The sequence below is a fragment of the Leguminivora glycinivorella genome, chromosome 7 (assembly GCF_023078275.1).
Source record: "Leguminivora glycinivorella isolate SPB_JAAS2020 chromosome 7, LegGlyc_1.1, whole genome shotgun sequence".
Taxonomy (NCBI): domain Eukaryota; kingdom Metazoa; phylum Arthropoda; class Insecta; order Lepidoptera; family Tortricidae; genus Leguminivora; species Leguminivora glycinivorella.
Window position 1 is genome coordinate 10,844,143 of NC_062977.1, and position 14,625 is coordinate 10,858,767.

The 14,625-nt window shown below is 34.8% G+C and overlaps 1 protein-coding gene across 2 annotated transcripts; it reads right to left on the reverse strand.

Annotated features, from left to right (window-relative positions):
* Nucleotides 1-2,712: 2,712 nt before the first annotated feature.
* On the reverse strand, nucleotides 2,713-13,789 carry LOC125228366 (sorting nexin-29-like). Of its 2 annotated transcripts, XR_007177278.1 has the most exons (12): nucleotides 13,606-13,789; nucleotides 13,204-13,370; nucleotides 12,197-12,324; nucleotides 11,966-12,107; nucleotides 11,677-11,783; nucleotides 10,476-11,205; nucleotides 10,252-10,372; nucleotides 9,875-10,051; nucleotides 6,947-7,087; nucleotides 6,144-6,271; nucleotides 4,804-4,969; nucleotides 2,713-3,242 (listed from the first exon to the last, which is right to left on the reverse strand). XR_007177278.1 is itself a non-coding variant. In XM_048132906.1 (11 exons), exons 1-11 carry the CDS (start codon nucleotides 13,606-13,608, stop codon nucleotides 4,879-4,881), a joined length of 1,935 nt encoding a protein of 644 aa, XP_047988863.1. In that variant the 5' UTR covers nucleotides 13,609-13,789; the 3' UTR covers nucleotides 4,219-4,878. The 2 variants fall into 2 exon arrangements, 1 of the variants encoding a protein (XP_047988863.1); XM_048132906.1 differs by lacking the exon at nucleotides 2,713-3,242 and having other exon boundaries at nucleotides 4,219-4,969.
* Between the last annotated feature and the right edge of the window lie 836 nt (nucleotides 13,790-14,625).

The following is a 14,625-nucleotide window of genomic DNA, read 5'->3' on the forward strand; positions in this document are numbered from 1 at the left end:
CATGCCTCAGCTGAGGCAGGTTGCTCGGCCGAGGCACGTTTAAGTATACTGAACATTTGCCGTGCGGGCACATTGTCTCGCCCTGTGTGGAGTTGTGGACCCAGCTAATAAAGGAATGTATACCTGTAGGCCTAGCACATGATGGCCGCGGGAGTATGTCGCCGCGAGATAGATCACACGTCTTCTTCTAACTGTATTAATGACATAAGGACGGGTAGTCTATCTCGCGGCGACATACTCTCGCGGCAATCATGTGCTAGGCATACTGCATTCCTTTATTAGCTGGGTCCACAACTTTTTATCGGGTCAGCAACACGCGAGTAACATATCTGGAATTGCATTTGCAGGCGTCCATTCGGCGACAGGTTACCATCAGGCAGGCCGCATGCTTGTATGCCGTCGTGTGGTATAAGTGATATTCGTATTGGTAAATAAAAACATCAACGTATTTATAGGAATAATACTTTATTCGCAATAATTTATTAAGTATACAATTTTAAATGAAACGGTAGCATTTTATAACATGCCAGAAACCTGTAATAACTCAACTAACAAATACGTACGCATTCTTAAAAGTAGATGCAAATGTCGACTACAGGGATATACACTGGTTATAAATTATCAATAAGGTGACTGACATATGTGTAATAATTTTTAGGAGTAATTGCTAAATTTAATCATTATATGATTATTGATACTTTAAAAAAATAAGGTTATAGTTATGACTCCTAAAATAATATATTTTACACTTATACCATAACAAATAAAATGCTCCAGTAAATATTTCTTCACATAACATTTCTCTTCAACTATACTGACTAAAAATATCACAGACATCATTCTTGAAACACATTTATAATATGTATGCGATTAGGTAGGTACTTGGAATAATATAACAGTAAGTACATACTATGTAAAACTTGTCGTATGTGTGCAACGTCCCTAAAAATTGCCAAACGGAAATATATGTACATTAGGGTGGAGCGTGCTTGTATGGAGAAAATTAAAAATTAGAAATTCATAACGGAATAGGTATCAAAAGTTGTGGAAAAAATTGTAGATTATATTTCTGGTATCAAATTTAAAACTAGTTACTACTTTTAGCCCTCTACCAGCCGTAAAAGCAAAAAAAAAATAAGGTAAAATTAACAAATAAATTAAATATGTCTGATGTAAATTTTTATTTTTTATTATTAATTTATGATATAAAAGAACCTGTTACTAAGTGAATTTAACCATTATAATGTTTAAATTTATTAAATAATAGTAAATAATGATACTTCAATATTTCATTTTTAACTCAATAATCACGTTATCATGCGAAATACGATAAACGAAGTAACAAGTACAATATATTTTTTGGATTGTCTTTTATATGAAAGGACATCTTTAGATATAAATAAAATGCTTTGGATTTTTGCGTTTTTCTTGATTTTTCCTACTTTTACATAATGACCAAAAGTGACATTTTAGGCGTTAATTGGGCAATTTAAGCATACTTTGAAGCGTTATAACCAAAAATTTTGGTTGGACTGATATGTTGTTCAATGTGCTATGAGTTTATTTCGATTGATAGCTTTTCTGTCACATGCTTAGAATATTTTTTTAAGCATGAGTTATATATAAATAGGATTTTTTGGAAAAGTTTATAGTAAATTTAGGTCTCAGAAAAAAAATGTTTTAACGTAAAAAAAACTGAAATTAAAATCATTTCTGATACCAAAGGTGGTGTTTAATATATAAATGTAAAAAAAATATGTAAAATTAAAAAAATATATTTTGTAAAAAAATATTAATATTTTTTATTAAATCAATGGTAGAGGGCCAAAAGTATATAACTAGATTTTTTTATTATTTTTCTCATAATTTACCAAAATTTTTAAATTCGCTCCACCCTAATGTACATATTAGTAATGGATTATTAATGAAACGAGACAAACGATTAGAAGCCACGAAGACAGTTTTAATTATAGTTACCTCCACTAGGTGGCGTATTTTAGAGAGTCCATCTAAGATCTTTACGCACATTTGAGTAAGGTGCAGCGGTCCAAATTTCAACTGGGGGCAATTTGTAACTAATCAATTTTTTTCATTATTACACTATGATGTTGAGTTCTACATGTATGCACTGAACACGCCTACCATATATAACCGGTGGAGGCGGTGGACACTATTTAATAATGCAAACATTGTAAAACATGGAAAAAATGGACCAGCTACATTTGCCCTCCAGTCGATATTTGCTCCGCTGTACCTTATAGTCATATCATGAATATAGAGAAACGGAAAATGATAGTAAACATTTGGTGAAAGGTATCTAAACTTTATAACCACGGATTTTAGTATGAGCTCATTATGCTCTATAAGGAAATAATTTAGATTATAGTAGTTTTACATAGTAGGTACTTATAAAAAGTTTATGATTACAAATTCAAGAGTCATTAATGATATTGTCAGCATTGCTATCATATTTTTATCTATATAAATATATGCAGACACAGCTGGGCCATTTTTTTTCTAAGTTATCCATCCCACTTTTTTTTTAATTTGGGTATTTTTATGTGGTTTCCACTCAGAATCGCGAGCTCTTTCAATTCTAATAGGAGAAAAAAAGTGTCCCAAGGTTTTTCCCCTTCCGTTACCATTTTTTCATACATTTTGTATGGCGGTAACGGAATGGAAGGTTCGAAAAAATGTATGGAATTCTTGGGACATGTTTTTCCCCTATCAGGATCGAAAGAGCTCGCGATTCTGAGTATTAATCGCGTAAAAAATACCCATGTTACAAAAAAAGTGGGGTGGACAACTTTGAAAAAAAAATGGCCACTACACAATACATTTTGTGAAGACCAATATAATGCCCAACACTAAAATGCCGTTAATTTTATTCGAAGTAGAAACACTGTCGATATAATATAATAGCAACATTAGCAACACTCATAAAACTTTGAAAGCCGCGGGTATGGTACCTAAACATAGTTAGAAAGCATGGTTGATAATGATCCGAGATCTTCTTTAATGCTATCTCATATTTGTATCAATTTGATATGTAAAATATACAGTGTGGTTGTAAATTCACAGTATTTCTTGAAATACATCCTATAAATAATTTAAATCCTGTGAATCAGGGCCTGATTCAATACCCATTGGTTTAAGATATATTTTAACTTCTTGCGGCATCAGTTGACATCTTCGGCGGTCAAAGGGTTGATTGGTCATCATTGGAGACATGGATCATATTTCTTCAAAAAAATATTTAAGAATATCAAATAATAATGTAGGCTTTAGTAATCACTAAGAGATGTAGTTGTCGACAAAAAGACAATGTTGACTAAAACAGTACAAATAATATTATTCCTTATTCACTTAAATATTATTTTTTAGTATTTTTCTACTAAACGGAATCATATAAAAATTAAGTCGTAATACTTTATACGTCTCAATCCATTAAAGCTAGTTTATGTCTCATATGTACTTTTTAATGTATACAAAGTACAAAATATGAAAATAAATAATACTACTCTAATACTTAACACTAAGGTGTTTTACTGCAAATATTTGACTTTAAATGTTAATTAGATCTATATTCAATTTCGATTTTATCGTGAGGGAGACATGATAATTCTATCAATCCTTGTTACGATCCTGATTTTTAGAAAAAACCCCGAGTTTAACAGCTAACGAAGATGGCGGCATAGGGCGTTTTGAACAATTTCATAATTCATTAACTAGGGAGAGTGACGGATTAGTAGCCCTAAGCCAGGCCCTGTGGTAACAAATAGAAGACCATCGCTCAGCACCCAGCATAGTAGTCTGAAGCCCGTAATGTCTGGGGGACGTACACAATTGGGACTTAGGCAAAATTCACCACTGGCAAAACAGAGTTTTAGCGTTTGAGACTTTTCAAACAGCGTTACTAAATGATACATGGAAACGTATACCGCCATCTACATTAGATGTCAAAATCGAAGCACTAATTTGTCTTACATTCTAAACATCTAATAAAATCAATAACTTACCTAAACTTCAAACTATGTGTTTCATAAAAATAAATCCCTCAAATTTCATTTACCATATTACCAAACTATTTGTCTTGAAGTATAATACCAATATAACGCAACTACTCATTGTTAGGGGTATCAAATGACTCCACTCGATTTTAATTCGCTAAGGCCCACTTGCACCAACCACTTAACTCAGGGTTAGTGGGCCGTCAATCCCGTCATCTGTCAAGTCCATATAAAATGGTGGGTTAACCCTCCATTTTCGTTGGTGCAAGTGGCCCTAACAGTACTAAAATAAATATGTTTATTTTTACAGTAAATATGGCGTTATAATACAGCACTAGTGCGATAGTTGACATATTACGCAACTGTGTAAAAAAAATAATAGCCATAGGTATGTACTGTAAAAAGTCGTAGGTACGAATAATTCGCAACTTATATCGATTTGATTTTCCTATTTTCACACTTGTATCGTAATTTATTATTAAAAACAAGCTGCACTAAACTGTGATTTCCTTAAAACTTCATAAATTTAATCAATTGTAACCTTTCAAATTAGCTAGAGCACACTATTAGCATTGAGATGATGATATTACGAGAATTGAATGAAAGTTACAATTTTTCATTGTTGCTTCTCAATATACCTAGGTAGTCTATTATTTCACAGTTTAGATTTATTATGAATTATTGCATCTGTTTACCCTAAAGCTACCTCAAAAGAATATTTTCAAGTTACCATGTTACTCTAGCTAATTCTGAACCAGGTGCGTGAAAAACACTAAACTTAAGTCTGACTTACATGATAACCGCCTTTTCCTAAACTTGTATTTCAGTTTCGCTTAATAACTAGTTGTCGCAGCAATTTATTTGGCAATCAGAAAGCATCGTAAGTGGAAGTTGACTCGTTGGAATGTTGGCGATTTAGCATGTGACTCGATCCGTTCGATCTTGATGACGATGAAGTGCTGAAAGGAAAACAAATCATTTAGTACATACTAGTGTCATCTAAGTTTGTTCCTAGGCCGCCGCCTCCTTAGGAATATACAGACAGACAGTGGTTCTATAATCACAGCATCATTTTACAAGTTTTTATATAATATCACAGTACCTACTAACGAGCAAATGTGATGATACACTGGTAAAACAACGCAATCTTTCTCAACATATCTGTTTTTTAGAATTGTCTCCATGAGTATTAGTTGCGTGTCAAAAGAAAAGGTAGGTGCTTGTCTTCAGTCAGTCATAAACCGGGAATTGCTTCATGTTAAGGGTGTTTTGGAAAGTAACGGTTACAACTGGAGGCATAGCAATCGAATTGCGAATGCATCCGCGCGACCACGACAACCTGCAGTGGAAAGGCTGCCCTTATACTTGCCGTACATCAAGGGAGTGACGGATAAGATCGGACACTTGTTACGCCGTCGCGTAGATATAGCATCAAGACGATTTATCGTCCTCACACGCAGCTCAGGAAATGGACGCGTTCGCCAAAGACAAAGAGCCCTTAAATGTTCCCGGGGTGTACAGGATTCCGTGTTCTTGTGGAAAGTCATACATTGGAGAGACAGGCCGGAACATCTCGACAAGGCTTTCTGAACACATACGTAGTATGAAGGGCCGGGATAGCCACAGTTCTGCGGTGACTGAACACATATTGGATTCGGACACTACGCAGTATGTAAGATTTGATAGGGTAACCGTACTAGCGCGAGAAAAGTTCTTCGTTCAGCGGAAAATACGGGAAGCGATAGAAATTAGTCATCGTCCCAATTTCAATCGTGACAGTGGTTGGTCGGTGCCACCTAGTTGGAAAACGGTTTCGGGGCACTGCGTCGGTCCCCAGTGTAGACGCACCCTTAACAAGTGACGTAGTTAGTGTTGTGTGCAATTCTACTTTTGACAAGAGTAACATAGTGGGCAGCTCCGATCTCGCCACGGTGACGTCGCCTGCGCCGCCGACCTCAGCAGCCGCGCACACAGAGCGAGCGCCCGTCGTCGTGCGTCGCGCTCTCGACATGTAAAGGCGGGGTCGCTACTATTGAGAAAGATTCTCGAAAATGGATCGAAATGAGCTTAAAATATTTTTAAATATTAAACAAAATGCTTATTGTCTTTGTATTTTTTTTTATAATTGCTTACCCAAAGAACGGTAAGATGGAGATAAGCTGCGCGCGACTGGTGCACTCCCTCAACTCGGGCTGAACCAGCAGAATATGACGCAGGTAGGCCTGCAGCGCCACCCGCCGGCTCTCCACAAGGTGTGCGTTCTGATGTACAATCAAAGGATATAAACTTAAAGGCGGTTATCGCACATCACTGTTGCTTTCATTCAGTCAGTCATTTCATGTTAAATGCCGCCTAAATGCGGAGCCACGAAGCGACGACGAAACGGTTTTTTACCAACGGTGATAAGTAGTATTAAGAATATTTAATTTTGCTGGAGGGAACAGCGCCATTTAGGCCCACTTGCACCAATCACTTAACTCAGGGTTAGTGAGCTGTCATCTGTCAAATTCCATATAAAGTGGTGGGTTAACCCTCCATTTTCGTTGATGCAAGTGGCCCTTAGTGAAGAAACAGGTGACTACCTACATAAATTTCATTATCTGAGGAAATATTCTAATGGCACGATTCAGCATAGAAATCTAGCAGGAACAGCGCCAACCAGCAACGTGTAAATGCAAATAAAATAATTATATTCTGATGTCATTAATCATAGAAAAATGTTGATAGCGCGATTCAGAGTTTTTACTACAGAGAATAGCGCCATCTAGCGACGAACAACGTAACTAAATGAAACTATACGCGTCCCACGTCATTAATGTCATTATCCCAGGAAAAATCTTAATAGCGCGATTCTCATTTTTTTTGCTTCACGCACAGCACCATCTAGGAACGAATTAGGTAACAATAATAAAGGGAATAATAGAACTATGACGTACCCGTTTCCGGAGTGTTTTCTTAGGAGGAAAATTATACGACGCTATGTCTGGATGTAATTTCTTCAGCTGCATATGGAGCTCGTGGAACTTGGCATATCGGTGGTACACATTCCATTCTTCGTGACCAATTTTGAGGAATATCTGTAAATTTAGAACATCCACGTCAATCAAAGTGGCATTTCATCAGAATATTCAGTCCCTCTTTCTTTAGATTTTTGTTTTTTAATGTTATTACAGTAAAGATTTTTCATTCCATTATCACAGATATTTAAACACATGTATACATTGGCTGATCCAAAAACATATGTATACTAGTACGAACATATACACCGTGTTTCACTTAACACTAAAAACCTGAAAACCGTTTGTTCAGAAACGAGAGTAGAATCGATTGAGCTATATCTTGACGGGGGTAATATTTTTTGTTTTAATTTGTATTATTAGTTATTTTTTACGTGCCCATTCTACTAAATCGTAATACAACATTGTGCATATCACATTGCTAGAGGTTGTATACCTTTTTCAGTATTTAGGGGTATTAATAATGGCTGGTTACGTGGACGATTATTTTTTCCGCTACGAATTTGACGTTGTGTGTCAGTTTACTTTTAATGTTTATCATAAGTCATAACAAATTGAACTCCTACCAAATTACAACCTTGTCATTTTCAATGTTAGGTTTAAATTTGCTTACTGCGATTACCTGTCCAATTTGAAGTTTACTGTGACAAAGCTTAAGTGCTTTACAGTGACATAGCTGTTTATTGTTAAACCTTATGTCGTTGCAATAACGTACACAAATAAATAGTTTGAAGGTTTATGATGGTAGCTAGCAATTATTTTATTTATTTATTTATTTATTTAAACTTTATTGCACAAAATATACAAAAAAATGTACAAATGGCGGACTTAATGCCAAAAGGCATTCTCTACCAGTCAACCATAGGGCCAAACAGAGATTCAATACAAATGGTGCAGAGAGAAAACAAAAAGGTGATTTACTAAGAAGAAAAGCAAACTATAATTATATATACATATACAGCATATACTACACATACTTTTACATAAATAGATATTTATAATAAATATTTTAAATATTACATATAATACATACAATGAAATACATATAATATTGATGGATATTATTCGAATTCTTGTTTTAGCAAGTGCTTGCGTAACAAACGCTTAAATGAAAACTTACTTGGAGCTTGTCTGATATACAAAGGGAGTGAATTCCACAGGCGACTAGCCTGAATGGCGAAAGAATTTGTCATAAAGCCAGTGCGGTGCGGAGGTATGGTTAGTTTGAGAGTGCGGGATGTACGCAACTCGCATCCCAGGCGAGGAGCATCAAATGAGAATTTACTGTTTAGGTATCTAGGAGCAGAAGGCTCCAACAGGATGGAATATAGAATACAGAGGATTCGGAAAGATCTTCGGCGACGTATAGAAAGCCAATGGAGCTTCTTACGGTAAAAAGAGACATGATCGTATTTACGAAGTCCGAATATAAATCTGATGCAATTATTGAGGAGACGGTCTAATTTGTTGAGTGATTCTTGAGTGATATTGGTAGTGCACACATCCCCATAATCAATTATTGGTAACACTAAGGATTGCACTAGCATCTTTTTCGTATTAACAGGCAAAAAGTTTTTAAATCTATAGAGGGTTCTAAGTGTTCCTATAACTTTGCGATTCACGTCAGACAGCTGACCAAGCCAGGAAAGGTTGGCATCAAAAACTAGACCAAGATTCTTGACTCTACTGCTCAGTGGTATTACCGCGTCTTCAAAAGTAACCGGAGCGACAGATACGGAGCTTAATCTAGACAGTTGCTGTTGGCTACCCAAAATTATGGCTTGGCATTTAGCAGGATTGACGGAAATACCAAAGCAAGCAGACCACTCAGCAATGTAATCTAAGTCGGCGTTTATTAATGAGATGGCTGTATTCACATCATCCACATTAGCCTGAGCGTACAACTGGAGGTCGTCTGCATATAAATGGTAAGAGCTTTGAATCTCGGCGGTAATAAGATTTATAAAGATAGAAAATAGGAAGGGCGAGAGAATACCGCCTTGAGGTACACCAGCACTCAGTTCAGACCAATCAGAAAACGAGTGGCCGGCACGGACAGCCTGGATTCGATTGGACAGATATGAGAAAAACCACCTGGTCGCATCTGAAGAAACCCGAAAATGTTTGAGAGTAGCCAAAAGTAGGTCATGGTCTACCGCATTAAAAGCATTGGAGAAGTCTATCAGCACCATTTTATTGAGTGTAGAGTTAAAAGTCGATTAGAGCTGTACAGAAAATGAAAAATTCAATTTAAAAAAATAATAATCATCAGATTAAAAGATGAACACTCTAGACACGTTTGAAAAAATAAAAATCAGTTGGGGTGTCCGAGGTTTTGAGTGATACCGGAAACACGGTGTATATACCGAGTATACAAGAATTGTTCGAATGTAAACTTTTTTTTGTTAATGACATCAAATAATTTACTTCACACTATCGCGCTTTTTATTACAAGCTTTTATTTAACTCGCAATATCAGCATGTACTGTATGTATCTTCGGGTGAAATCTTGCGTCTCAATTTTGAAGCAGATATCTTTAACAGATTGAGCTGAAATTTTGCACACATATGTAAATCACGTGACAATGCAATATTATGGCATCATGGAGCTGATCTGAAGATGGAGCAGAAAGGTGACCACTCTGTAATGAAATGTCGTATCCCCATCGAGTACGAGGTTTTTAGAAATGTATCGGAGAGCAGTAGATGACAGTTGAAAGAAAAGTACAGTCGGCGATAAAAGCTTGTGTCAAAAAATTTTTTTTTTTTTTTGCGAAAAACTTATTATAGGTAACACAAATAAGAACATAAGAAGATTTTAGCCTAAAATTATAATACATCTATCACCTGATAGACGTGGTAGGATTGAGTTTTCTTCCCGACAAGAAACGCGGTGGGGATATAAGCCTTCACGTTAGTTTCAGGATGGTCCAGCACCTCCAATTCTGATCTGCTCTCCAACTCTTGTAAGCGCTTTTGTAGATGTTGATTGAATTCCATTAGCTCTGCGTGCATTTCTGCTACCTGTTATAATTCAAAATAATTAACGATTTATGAATAACGTCACTACTTTGAAAATATTTCGTATCTCATACTGCAATTAAATGTTGAAACACTTGAAACGCAGTAACTCCTTATGCACCCCTACATAGTTACTACATTTGACTTTTCATTAAGTAGTGACGAGATACTTTTAAAATGTGTGTGTAAAATGATAGACATACTTGAACAAGTTTTTTCTCATATTGGTCAGCTTCCTGCTCGTCACCGTTGTTTTTCAACGCAGCCCCCATTTCAACAGCAGACATGTACTGTCTTAATTGACCTTTAAGACGGTCATTTTCTCTGAAAATAAATAATATTTTATAACTAAGTGCCTCACTAAATAGTATTTTTTAAAGAGGATATTTAGTTTAATTTTTGAAAGCAATGATTAAATCCAGCTTACTTGCTTAAATCCAGTATGATTTTCTCTAATTTCAGTATTTTTTCCTTGCTTGTCTGCTCAATATGATTACATTTTAGTTGTAAATTCAAAAATTCCTTTTCCCTTATTTCTAAAATGGAATGAGTTTTGTCTTCAGGCACGCTTTCGTCTTCGGTAAAACAAAGTTCCAGACAAGAAGTACTCCCGTCGATGCTGCCTGCTACTTCCTCACTGTCACTTTCTGATATTTTTAAATTGTTAATACTCGACACAGAAACATCATCTTTAGCCACATTGTTTGTATCTATGCTGTTAGATGACGAAAATATTTCTTTAGCACACTCTGACAATTTTGAAAATATTTGAGAAGGACTGTCTATGCCTTTCACACTGTCTGGGAAGAAATGTCGTATGCTATTCTTATATTCTGAACTGGTGGGTTCACTAGTGGAAGCTTGAGGAAGAGTTTTAGGATCCGGCGAGTTCAGGCACGTAGCGGGCGCGCTGTTCCATAAAGAGTCATCTTTCATACTTGGAGACCTTAACAGTTTTCTCTCATCTTTGGTTTTATTTTTGGAATCATTTTTATCGAATGATATTACTTGTCGCAGCGGCTTTCGCTTTTGATTGGAGGGTTTTACGGGAGCAGGCAAGGATATAACTAATTCTGCTTTATTAGATTGGTTTGCTTGCTGAGTTTCATTTAATTCCACTCTATCAATTGACAATGCAAATAAAATGGTTGATAATCCTAAAAATAAAACGAAAACTAAGAATGAATATTGAAGATATTACAATATTACCTACCAACACTGTAATAAACGTTATCAAAGAGCTGAGTAATGTAAGTTTACGAACAGAGGTTAGAGCCAGTTTGTAGTTAAATAACTCTTAGGGCCAGTTGCACCAACCACATTTGACACACATCATCGTCACGCAGCAGATGTCTATGGAACTTCCCATACAATAAAAATTTAACGAACGCTTTAACGGTGACAGACGGTTTGATGCAACCGGCCCTTAACATTGTCAACTCTATAGACAATCCAAATAACAACATTGTCCAATACATTATATTATTATAATATATTATACAGTATTGTACAGTAAGGTTATAAGGCATATGTGAGGTCTCACTCCCCACACATCTTATGGAAATGCAGCCATAGTTGTTTGTTACTAAACTGGCATGGAATGGAATAATATGTATATGTAGAATTACCTGAAGCCATATTAGGTAACTGATATGCTAATTCATTGTTCCTCACTAAAGCACCTTCTTCATAATATTCCATCAGAAGACCGTGTGCAACCCAGCTTTGGAGGTATCTGTCAATTTAGCAGGAACAGCACTTTAATAAAAATACAAAAAAAAGCCTTTTGGGTCTGTCAACCCCACAATTTTGAAATTTTTTTTACTTTATGTCAACATTTAAGTACATGTTTTTTAGCATATAATTATATTATAATAAGTAAGGTCTAATAAATCTGATAAACACTAAACAGCATACCTTTCAAGTGACCTTTCATTTAAAGCAGCTCTAATGAAGGCCCTGAAGTATCCAAGTGGAGTGTTGATATTTGACAGAATTTTAAATCTTTCTTTCTCATGTTTAGTAAGGTGTAGACATGTGTAACTCCACAAAGAGTTTCCTAAAATAAGAATTAAAAATGTATGAGTAATATTAAAATGAATACCTGTGATACATCATACAATGCTATAGGTATTACAAAATACACACCAATATTGACAATGTTAAATGTAAAATTTAATCCAGCAGTCACTAAGCTCTGTAAAGCTGAGTTAGATAAGTTGGTTCTTATACCATGACTGAGGACTTTTTCCCATTTTTCACAAAGTTGTACTATTCTGTAAAAAAAATAGGTTTGTAGTGGTTCATAATAGCAGAAATCACTTTTATTTGAATTTAAATTATACACAATTTCATGTGTTGTGTTTATCAAAATAGGTGGGACTGATATTGCTGTAACTTAATATGTTCCATGCATGTACGCAACTATGGGAACAAATTAAATTATTTTAACAAATATTTTGATTTGTGTTTTTTATGTAGTCACACTACTAATACTACTGGATATGTTTGAAAAAATAAAAACCTGGGTCATTTTTTCTTTAATATATGACATCTTATTTCGATTTTTAATGTTCCATGCATGTACACTGTACTTATATTCCATTCTCTGGATATGTTTGAAAATAAAAACCTGGGTAGAAGCTTTAATTAACCTTAATTTTATTGATTTTTTGTATTGTAAAAATTAAGAGTATTTATTTAAGTTGCATTTATGTTAGTATGTTCAGGTAAACTGTGTATGATATGAAATAAGTGATGGACAAAATATGGTAAGCAATTAAATGAGCAATTTTGTAACACACTAACTATCTAACAAAACTTGTTCAATAGCAGTCCTGAGCACTAAAGATGTTGATCACTTCAATATGATATATTATGTTCTTTGACTTTACTGTTAACTCCATTATTTATATTCACATTTAAACTTTATTGCACAATAAAGTGCAAATGGTGGACTTAATGCCAAAAGGCATTCTCTAACACAAATACACATAAACTTATGGGTGTCTCAAACATTAATTATTTATGCAGCCATTAGGACTAAAACGCCCACAGAAAGAAGGCAGCATCAGTCATGCACCTGGCAAATTAATGGCTTTATATTATTTTGACAATACACCCACATAGATAAATATAATTAATCAGTTAATCACCTTATATCATCTTCTGTAGCAAGTTCAGCTTTACCTCCAAATCGATTTTGGCAATTTTGAATGCAAGTCTGTAACTCTTGTGATACGAGTTTAGATGTTTCTATCCGTTTCTTTAGCTCCTCTTTGGTGTCCATAGCATTAGCAATTGTAGTTAATATTTTACTATTCTGTAATTGAAAATTTGGCAGTTTATTAGACACTTTTTAATGCTGACACTTATTGAACTTTCCAACTAGGTAATAAAAGTGGCTGTAAAGGGATAGTAAATTCAGATTTACATGAAAAAATACAATTATAAGGTTTATTTTGTCTATCTAGTGTATACCAGAAACACACAGTATTATCTATAACTTTCAATACTAAACAAAACAGCATATTGAATTTTTTTTTTATCAAGCTTACCATTGTTTTAAAAGAGATCCTAATTTTTAGGCCTCATACAATAAAATTGTAAATATAAATATACAACGTATTATAATATTTACTTCGCAGACACCATCAATATGTTCATAATATAATCAATTTACTTAGATATAAAAATAAATAGTATTTGTAACGCGCCATATAATAATAAACTGCCTATTTGTCTGAATGTACATTACTTTAACATAAATAGCTTCTATATTTTAACATTATTCTATGATCTTGATCTGTCTCGTTTGGCTGTCAAAGTGACTACTGAAGGGTGTGTTCACAAACTACTGATGGCCCCTGTACACACATGGCCAACGGTTCCACCAGCCCTTTGTGAAACCCCTTGGCCAAGATAAGAGCCGCTGTTTACACATTGGCGAACCAATCACTTGGCATTGGCTCTTCATGAAAGATGGACGTGGAATGGAAAAGTCAGGAAATTCTAGATCATAGACATTGACAGAAAAAGATTAAAAAATAATAACCCCGTAGTAAAATTAAATTATTTGAAATATTAACAATTTTTTTAATATTATGATAAGAACATTTATCTTTTTTAGAAATACATTAAACATTTGCAAGGTTATTTTATTTCCTAAAATCTACACTATTATTGACATAGATAAACTTATTATTTTCGTAGATATTTCACTACCGTCCTCTGACGGCTGACAAACGAGTTTGTGCGCAAACAATAGGCCGTGACTTGTCAAAGATCCTTTGATTATCCGCCAAATTACGTAGGTTGTGTATGGTAAACTGTCAGCCATTTTTAAAGTGATTCTTAAATTCGCTCCATTATTCTATATCTGTCCATTACGGGTGTACCCTTGTGTCAAGTCTATAGTATCCTTCGTCTGAGGTTCAAATTAAAAGAAACCGAGAAGTATTGTATTTATTAAGCCGTTTCTAGACGATATGAGGATCTTAAGGAGCAGTTTGGTGCGATCGAAAAGGTATTTCCGGTATTTCATAAGCAATCGTCTGTTATTATCTATGGCTGTTTTA